The sequence below is a fragment of the Mustela lutreola genome, chromosome 1, assembly GCF_030435805.1.
Source record: "Mustela lutreola isolate mMusLut2 chromosome 1, mMusLut2.pri, whole genome shotgun sequence".
NCBI classification, from domain to species: Eukaryota; Metazoa; Chordata; class Mammalia; order Carnivora; family Mustelidae; genus Mustela; species Mustela lutreola.
Window position 1 is genome coordinate 273,575,681 of NC_081290.1, and position 10,291 is coordinate 273,585,971.

The window sequence follows — 10,291 nt, forward strand, 5'->3', positions numbered from 1 at the left end:
ACTCAGGAAATTATCGCAAAACATCTATTTTGTAGAGGTTGTATTGGAGTGTATTTAACATACAATGTCACGATAGTTTCAGGTGTACAGCATAGGATTTGACAGTTCTGTACATTATTCAGTACTCACCAAGATAACTGTAGTTGCCCATTTGTCACACAATATTATAATATTGTTGATTACATTCTTTATACTATACATTTTAACCCCTTGAGTTACTTATTTTATAACAAAGTTTGACCTTTTAATTTCATTTATTTCAACCTTCCCTCCACAACCACCTTTTGCAATTACCACTGGCAACCACTACTTTGTTCTCTTAAGAGTCTTTTTTTTTTTTTTTTAACTTGTGAAAACATTTGTTTTTAAAAGGCCTTCATAGAGAGTAGACTTTAACCAGATCTAAAGACCTGAGAACATTAGAAATGTCAGTATCACAAAATATTCAATCCCTGATTGTGAAATCACCCTCTGAAGACAAGTTTCTGAGCTCTTCCTCAGGAATCCCAAGCTCTGTACAGAGATAGGTCTGTTGGTCTCTGGCACTGCAGTGGCTTTTCCTTTTCCTCCCTTGAGAGCAGCAGAAGGGGATCCATCATTAGAGAGAGCTTTTGAAATATGTTCCGCTTAGACACTTCACAGTTGCTCCAGCCAGCCCCCCCCCTCATTTGCTACTGCAGAGATGTTTAAAGGCATTTGTGTCCCAGAATGGGGAGTTGGTGGGGGGCTAGCTTTTAGTGTCCAGAGATCTGCTCATAGGTCCCATTAGATTCCTTGCTGAGATAGTAACTCTCTTCTCTGCTGTCCCTACTCATATCCAGATGCCTTTTATGACTTATTGTAAAGTGAAGTGAGCATGGCACAGATGTTTGGTCCTCCTGTGATCATGGTTAGTGAATGGTGGTTGGTAGTGGTGTTCTTGGCCTCCTCTTGTCAGCAATCATTGTCCCTGGCTTACTTTCTGTGCTGATGACATCTCTGAAGGCTGTAACCATGTCTGGGCAATTTCACTAATTTTTAGTTGATTCATCTTTTTCAATATAAATCATTTAATTCCCACAATTTAAGAGATTATGCAATGTTATTTCCATTGTACAGATTAAAACAATCAGTAGAGAGATGAAGCAAAATGCTTACATCAAAATGTTAATTGATACCAGAGATAAGGTGAGAAATCAAGCCTATTTGATCCAAAGCTCTTAATATCTGACTTCAAAGCATCTGACTGTTTCTGAATCTCTCCTAGAATTTCATTATGTACCCTTATGTTTCTTTTCTGTAATCCAGATCTGTGGTCATTGTTCAATTTGTGACACATACATGTTCCTACATCACTGGTAATTTCCAGGTGTTCAGACTCTGTCCTTGTCCATGTCTAAAACACATCTTTAACATACAGATATTTTCTGCCTTAATCTACAGACTTGATCACTCCTATTTCTTTTGCATCAGCAGTTCTGCCTCTAATATTTCTGTAGACAATTGCATACTACAGGAAATGGAGGTGATGTAGTTTTAAAAAAGTATCTTTCTGTACAAGTGTTCTTTTCTAGGGCTTGTGGGAAGAAAAGAGTTTTTATTATTGTGGTGCAGGGGCATCTGTAAATCTCTAAAATTTGGGTAGATAAGAAAAGGTATATTTGGATCAACGAACAAATGGATAAGGAAGATGTGGTCCATATATACTATGGAGTATTCTGCCTCCATCAGAAAGGATAAATACCCAACTTTTGTAGCAACATGGATAGGACTGGAAGAGATTATGCTGAGTGAAATAAGTCATGCAGAGAGAGTCAAGTGTCATATGGTTTCACTTATTTGTGGAGCATAACAAATAGCATGGAGGACAAGGGGAGATGGAGAGGAGAAGGGAGTTGAGGGAAATTGGAAAGGGAGGTGAACCATGAGAGACTATGGACTCTGAAAAACAATCTGAGGGTTTTGAAGGGGTGGGGGGGGTGGGAGGTTGGGGGATCCAGGTGGTGGATATGGGAGAGGGCACGGATTGCATGGAGCACTGGGTGTGGTGCAAAAATAATGAATACTGTTATGTTGAAAAATAAAAAATTAAAAAAAATGCTGAAAAAAAGTCTTTATTTTTAAAATCTCAAAAAAAAGAAAGAAAGAAAGAAAGAAAGAAAGTACTTCTTGAAGACTCCCTGGTGTTCTTTATGTTTTTGCATATATACTTTTATTCTTTTGAAATAAAACTTCATTCTAGCTGAAGTATAGCATGTGGAGAGTGCTCAGGAATATTGCTGTTTCCCTGTTTCATACCCACAATCAGTGGAACATTATGATTTTTGTGGCCCGTTACTATATTGTCCTCATGAGCCCTTTTCCTCCCTTAAAAATATTAAAATTACATTTTATAAAAGCATTGGTCTAAAGATGATTATACTGCACATTGGATTTGGATTACTTTCATTTTTTCCTCCTACTTTAAAAGAAATTAACCATTTCCAGGGCTCCTGGAATTATTGTAGACTCTAGGCACCATGCTTACTTTGTCTTAATGGGTGTGATGATCCTGCCCACAAAATATATGCTTCTGAAGAAAAGTGATCCAGACAGGATAATTGACTGTCTCATGTCTAATCAACTAGGAAGGATAATAAATCTCTAAATTTCCACTAGATGTTTTTATGTAAATACTCTAATCCCAAGTTTCATTATTACCAATTTTCATTATTTGCCCCCAGAGTTTCTTCATGACATTTTTCACTTCTGCATTTCTGAGGGTATAAATTAAAGGGTTTAACATGGGAGTTACTAAGGTAAAGAACACAGCCACAGCTTTGTCAGCGGGGAAGGAAATCATGGGTCTCAGATACATGAATAAACAAGGTACAAAGAATAAGATGACAACAGTGACATGAGAAGCACAAGTAGACAGGGCTTTGCGACGCCCTTCAGAGCTTTTAGTCCTCAGGGAGCAAAGGATGACAATGTAAGAAGCAACCAGCATAGAAAAAATGAGCAGACATTGTGACCCACTGTTAGCGGCAATCATGGGCCCCAAAGTGTGAGTGTCTGTACAGGCTAATTCCAGGAGAGGTATTAAATCACACATAAAATGGTCAATGGCATTGGGGCCACAGAATGGCAACTGGACTATGAACAATACCTGGATCCCTCCATGCAGAAAGCCTAAAATCACAGCCATTCCCACCAAGAAAGAACAGACAGGTCGGCTCATGACGGTCATGTAATGCAAGGGCTTACAGATGGCTACATAGCGGTCATAGGCCATGACAGCTAATAGGGTGATCTCTGCTCCAGCAAAGAAATGTTCAGCAAAGAGCTGAGTCATGCAGCCATTGAAGGATATGGTGTTCTTGTCAGAAATCAAGTCAAAGATCATTTTGGGTGCTATGGAAGAAGAGTAGAAAGCATCTAAAATGGACAAGTAGGACAGAAAAATGTACATGGGAGATCCCAGGGCTGGGCTGATGAAGATGGTGATGGAGATGAGGAGGTTACCTGCCATTGTGATCATGTAGGTGATTAAAAACACAGCAAATAAGAATTTCTTCAGTTCTGGGTTCGGAGTCAGGCCCAGCAGAATGAATTCCGTTACATTGCTTATCCTTCCCATGGAGTCAGCTTGGGTTATAAGTCTACGGTCAATCTGGAAAGATCACAGAATTTTGAATTCAACACTGAAATCTTCCATCACCTCCATCACTTCCATCACCATCCATTCAACTTGAAATTTTCCATCAAGACCCAGGAGGTCTGACTAAAGAGGAAGCCACAGCTTCCACTCACCACAACTGCTTTGGAGATATTTGTAAAAAAGAACAGTAAGATATTAAATTTCTCTTATTCATATAAGTTGAATAGTGGAAGTATGTTACAAGCACCAGAAAAGGGTGCCTGGGTGGCTCAGCCAGAAAAGTGTTTGCCTTTGGATGAGGCCCTGATTCCAGCATCCTGAGATTGAGTCCCGGTTCAGGCTCTCTGCTCAGGGGATGTCTGCTTCTACCTCTGCTTCTGCCTCTGCTTGTCCATCTGTTGTGCGTGCTTTCTCTAATAATTAATCAGTTAGTCTTTAAATAAAAAGAATACCGCTCCTGAATAGATCTATAATCCTAGTCACATTTTACAAATGGAATTAAAGGAGTCATGATGTTTCCTCGAATCTCCTATTGTTGAGAGAGAAATGTTACCTAAGATAATACAAGTTTTTCCTTTGACATAGTTTAATCAATTAAAATGAACTTGAAGTCTTCATTGCTTATTAGTGGAAGAATTGAATATATACAAGAATTTATTCTTTGTTTGATTGATCTAGGCATGGATTTTCCATAGTGAGTCTTTGTTACAAATGATCATAGGACATTTTATTCCTTCTCCCCCTCTTTTTCTCCTTTCCCTATCCCTGGTAAGGAATATAACAACATATTTTTCCTCAAAGTTTTACAGACACAGAAGTCAGCATCAGGACCTTTCAGCTTCAATAAAGGTGAGGAAACTATATTTTGTTTTCCAGAAATCTATGTCTCTTTGTTTCTTCTCTATCCATGGCTGCTACTATAGGTGGGAACTAAGTGATTCATCATCCTGCATAGGTTTAATCCACAAATTCTGACTTCAGCGTGGCAACATGGAGGTTGTGAAAAGGGGAAACAGTTTCAAATAAACACGTAGAAGTGTACTGAGGCAATCCACTTCTACATACATGTTAACCACAGTGTTAGATAAATGACCTTAGTAGTTCTCAACAACATTTTGTGTTGCGGAATTACAGATCACATTTTCTACTGCTATTTTAATGTCATTGTGTTCAAATTTGTTTTTAGAGAAAAATATTACCTTCAATTCACAGTATCTAGCTACAAAAACTATTTGGTGAAAATAATTTGGATAAATTAAGTAAATCTGCTTAAAATTTGTGGAAAAAGATTGAGTTACTACTGACCTGGATCTAGTTGGTTGTGGGTTCCACTGTTTTTGGATTGCACTCAGTCATGTTTTCTTCTCCTGAGGGCATAGCACCACAGCTGCAAGTATACTCTGTCAACTAACAAGAGCATCACTGGAATTCTCTCTCAGAGAACTGTCCGAGTCCTGGTCATTTTAGTTTACTTTGGTTCCATTATCATTCTGAAATTGCCCAGAAATGAGCTGTTTTATTTAGGAAACTTCAATACTCTAGGATTTAATTTCTACTCACTTGCCTGACCTCCTATGAAAATGTAGACACATCTTTAAAATACATTTCCCAAAGTCCTTGAGCAGTGTAGAGAGAATTCTTTTTCATTCCTCCTTTTAACCCCATAAGCTTGGGTGCAATGTCTCACATATGAATCTTAAGCTTGTAGGTATATACTCTGCCTCTGTCATTTAGTTAAATATCCTTTAATTCTTTCTTCACTGATTCTAGTCAAATATTTAAATAGACCTTGGCAGAGTGCCTGCACTTTGGTAATGCACTGACCTCTCAAGTCCTCAGAGGATTAGTAATTGGTCCTGTCGGAACCTTTGGTAGAAGTCTCAGCCTCTGCTTTTCACTTATTCCCCCTTGGCACCCCCAAACATCATTAGAGGCCAGTTGAGCTTCGGTGAAACACGTGTCTGTGGCTATAGTTTAGTATGAAATTTTGGTAAAAAAAGTAGGAAAGCTTCCTTACAGGGCTTTGCTGTTCATTTTGACATTGTTGAGCCTGGCACAGGATAGGAGGCAGATTTAGGCATAGGTTAGTGTTCAGAGAATGGGTTTCTCTCTGAAAACGTGTCTGTTCTAAGTATACAATTGTCCTGAGAATGGAAATGCCAGTTTTCAAGGCTACATAAAATGTAACTCTGGGAGACTGACATTTTTATTAGCAGCTAACAATGGAGACTCAGATGGCAGAATTCTCAGCTATGGAAGTTTGGGTAATTTATGAGCCATAGATCCATCAACTTCTGGTGTGTGTATATCAATGACAGGTCCTCATGATGTGTTCATGGGAATATAGCTTTTCTCTCTATCCTGCAGGAAAGAATTGTGGAGATGTACAGTAAAGAGCAATGCTTCTACATGGTAGGCATTGAGAAAATCACACCAAGGGAAACATTTTCTATAAAGACATTCAGAGGTAGAGGATGGAAACAGTATAGAAGGGGTGCTCCATTATAACTTTTCCCTCAATTTCTGACATGTTGAAGAGCTGGATGAAATTTGTACAAAATCACCTTAAAAAAAATCAGTGTTTATCTTTAAAGAAGCTGATATAGTTCTGAAATCCCATCCTGCACCACAAATGGAAAGAATGCCTCCAGCCCTGTCCTCAGCACGTAATTATTTTGCTTGCTTGCAGTCTGTCTCTCTCCCTTGTTTTTTTTTTTTCTTTTTATTGTGGGAAATACACATAATATAAAACTTACTATTTTAACCATTTTCATTTTTAAATTTTTAAGATTTTATATATTTACTTTATATAGAAAGAGTGAGAGAGAGAGAGAGCATGACCAAGGGCAGAGGGAGAGAGAGAAGCAGACTGCCTGCTGAGCAGGGAGAAAAATGAGGGGCTTGATCCCTGGACCTCAGGATCATGACCTGAGCTGAAGACAGACACATAACCCACTGAGTGTCCCAGGCACCTGTAAACCATTTTCAACAGTACAGTTCGGTGTCATTAAGTACATTCGTATTGTGTGCAAACAACACCACCAACCATCTCCAGAATTTTTCATCTTTTCATAAAAAATAATCCATATCCTTCAAACAATCACTGCTTATTTCTTCCTTAACCAGCTTCAGAAAACACTGTTTGCTTTCCGGTTCTTTTGAGTGTGTCTATATTGAATATTTCATATAAGTGGACTATTGCAGTGTTTCTTCTGTGACTGGCTTATTTTGCTTAGAGTAATGCCCTCAAGTTTCATCCTTGTGGTCACAAATGACAGGATTTCCATCCTTTTTAAGGCTGTAAAGTATACCATGTCTGTATATATTCCATTACTTGTTTCAAAGATTTACATCCATTGATGGACACTGAGGCTGTTTCCCCTTCTTAGCTACTGTGAATAATGCTGAAATGAGCAATAGGAGTGCAAAGAATTCCTTGGGATCCTGATTTCAGTAGCTCTCAATAAATACCCAGGTGAGGGATTGTTGGATCATATGGTATTTTATTTTAATTTTTTGAAGAACCTCCATCCTGTTTTGCATAGTGACTATATAAATTTACATTCTTACCATTGGTGTACAAGGATTCTTTTTCTCCACATCCTTACTAATACTTGTTATGTTTTGTCTTTTGATAATGGCTATTTTTTTTAATTTTTAAATTTTTTAATAAACATATAATGTATTTTTGTCCCCAGGGGGTACAGGTCTGTGAATCGCCAGCTTTACACACTTCACAGCACAAATCGTAGCACATACCCTCCCCAATATCCATATCCCCACCACCCTCTCCTGTCCCCCCTCCCCCAACGAACCCCCAGTCTGTTTTTTGAGATTTTGTCTTTTATGGCTTTCTCCCTCCTGATCCCATCTTCTTTTATTTTTTCTTTTCCTTCCCCCCAAGCCTCCAATATTGCATTTCCATTTCCTCATAACAGCGAGATCATATGATAGTTGTCTTTCTCTGATTGACTTATTTCGCTAAGCATAATGCACTCTAGTTCCATCCACGTCATCACAAATGGCAAGATTTCATTCCTTTTGATGGCTTCATAGTATTCTTTTGTATATATACCTCAACTCTTCTTTATCCATTCATCCGTTGATGGACATTTAGGTTCTTTCCATAGTTTGGCTATTGTGGACATTGCTGCTATAAACATTTGGGTGCACATGTCCCTTTGGAGCACCACGTTTGTATCTTTAGGATATATACCCAGTAGTGCAATCGCTGGGTCATAGGGTAGCTCTATTTTCAGTTTTTTGAGGAATCTCCACACTGTTTTCCAGAGTGGTTGCACCAGCTTGCATTCCCACCAACAGTGTAGGAGGGTTCCCCTCTTTCCCCATCCTGGCCAGCATCTGTCATTTCTTGACTTGTTAATTTTAGCCATTCTGACTGGTGAGAGATGGTATCTCATTGTGGTTTTGATTTGTATTTCCCTGATGCCGAGTGTTGTGGAGTATTTTTTCATGTGTCTGTTTGCCATCTAGATGTCTTTTTTGCAGAAATGTCTGCTCATGTCCTCTGCCATTTCTTGATTAGATTATTTGTTCTTTGGGTGTTGAGTTTGCTAAGCTCTTTATAGATTTTGGATATTAGCCCTTTATCTGATATGTCATTTGCAAACATCTTCTCCCATTCTGTCAGTTTATTTTTTTTTTTTTTTACTGTTTCCTTTGCTGTACAAAAGCTTTTGATCTTGATGAAATCCCAATAGTTCATTTTTGCCCTTGCTTCCATTGCCTTTGGCGATGTCCCTAGGAAGAAGTTGCTGCAGTTGAGGTCAAAGAGGTTGCTGCCTGTGTTCTCCTCAAGGGTTTTGCTGGATTTCATTCTCACATTGAGGTCCTTCATCCATTTTAAGTCTATTTTCATTTGTGGTGTAAGGAAATAGTCCAATTTCATTTTTCTGCAAGTGGCTGTCCAATTTTCCCAGCACCATTTGTTGAAGAGGCTGTCTTTTTTTTCCATTGGACATTCCTTCCTGCTTTCTTGAAGGTTAGTTGACCATAGAGTTGAGGGTCTATTTCTGGGCTCTCTATTCTGTTCCATTGATCTATGTGTCTGTTTTTGTGCCAGTACCATACTGTCTTGATGATGACAGCTTTGTAATAGAGCTTGAAGTCTGGAATTGTGATGCCACCAACTTTGGCTTTCTTTTTCAATATTCCTTTGGCTATTCGAGGTTTTTCTGGTTCCATATAAATTTTAGGATTGTTCTATTTCTTTGAAAAAAAAATGGATGAGATTTTGATAGGAATTGCGTTAAATGTGTAGCTTGCTTTAGGTAGAATAGACATTTTCACCATATTTATTCTTCCAATCCAGGAGCATGGAACATTTTTCCAGTTCTTTGTGTTTTCCTCAATTTCTTTCATGAGTACTTTATAGTTTTCTGAGTATAGATTCTTAGCCTCTTTGGTTAGGTTTACTCCTAGGTATCTTATGGTTTTGGGTGCAATTGTTAGTGGAATTGACTCTTTAAATTCTCTTCTTTCTGTCTTCTTGTTAGTGTAAAGAAATGCAACTGTGTGAACACAGCAACTGTGTTCTCCTCAAGGGTTTTGCTGGATTTCGTTCTCACATTGAGGTCCTTCATCCATTTTAAGTCTATTTTCATTTGTGGTGTAAGGAAATAGTCCAATTTCATTTTTCTGTGCATTGACTTTATATCCTGACACATTACTGAATTCCTGTACAAGTTCTAGCAGTTTTGGAGTGGAGCCTTTTGAGTTTTCCACATACAGTATCATATCATCTGCAAAGAGTGATAGTTTGACTTCTTATTTGCCAATTTGGATGCCTTTAATTTCTGTTTGTTGTCTGATTGCTGAGGCTAGGACTTCTAGTACTATGTTGAATAGCACTGGTCATAACGGACATCCCTGCTGTATTCCTGACCTTAGTGGAAAAGCTTTCAGTTTGTCTCCATTGAGAATGATATTTGTAGTGGGTTTTTCATAGATGGCTTTGATAATATTGAGGCATTTTATTTTTCTAGAAATGTATCTGTTTCTTCCAGATTGTAGAATTTGTTGGTGTAGAGTTGCTCATAGTATGTTCTTATGATTATTTGTATTTCTTTGGTGTTGGTTGTGATCTCTTCTCTTTCATTAGTGCTTTTATTTATTTGGGTCCTTTCTCTTTTCTTTTTGATAAGTCTGGCCAGGGGTTTGTCAATCTTATTAATTCCTTTAGAGAACCAGTTCCTAGTTTCATTGATTTGTTCTATTGTTTTTTTGGTTTCTATTTCATTGATTTCTTTTTTTTTTTTAAATTTATTTTCAGCACAACACTATTCATTATTTTTGCACCACACCCAGTGCTCCATGCAATCCATCCCCTCTCTAATATCCACCACCTGATTCCCCCAACCTACCACCCCCCGCAGCTTCAAACCCCTCAGATTGTTTTTCAGAGTCCATAGTCTCTCATGGTTCACCTCCCCTTCCAATTTACCCCAACTGACCCTGCTTTGTCAAAGATTATTTGACCATAGAGTTGAGGGTCTATATCTGGGCTCTCTATTCTGTTCCAGTGGTCTATTTATCTGATTTTATGCAAGTACCATGCTGTCTTGGTGATCACAGCTTTGTAGTAAAGCTTGAAATCAGGTAACGTGATGCCCCCAGTTTTATTTTTGTTTTTCAACATTTCCTTAGTGATTC

The 10,291-nt window shown here is 38.2% G+C and overlaps 1 protein-coding gene across 1 annotated transcript; it reads right to left on the reverse strand.

Annotated features, from left to right (window-relative positions):
* Positions 1 to 2,656: 2,656 nt before the first annotated feature.
* Positions 2,657 to 3,598, reverse strand: LOC131839895 (olfactory receptor 4C45-like). Its single transcript, XM_059187629.1, has one exon. The coding sequence runs from the start codon at positions 3,596 to 3,598 to the stop codon at positions 2,657 to 2,659; it is 942 nt and encodes a 313-aa protein (XP_059043612.1).
* Between the last annotated feature and the right edge of the window lie 6,693 nt (positions 3,599 to 10,291).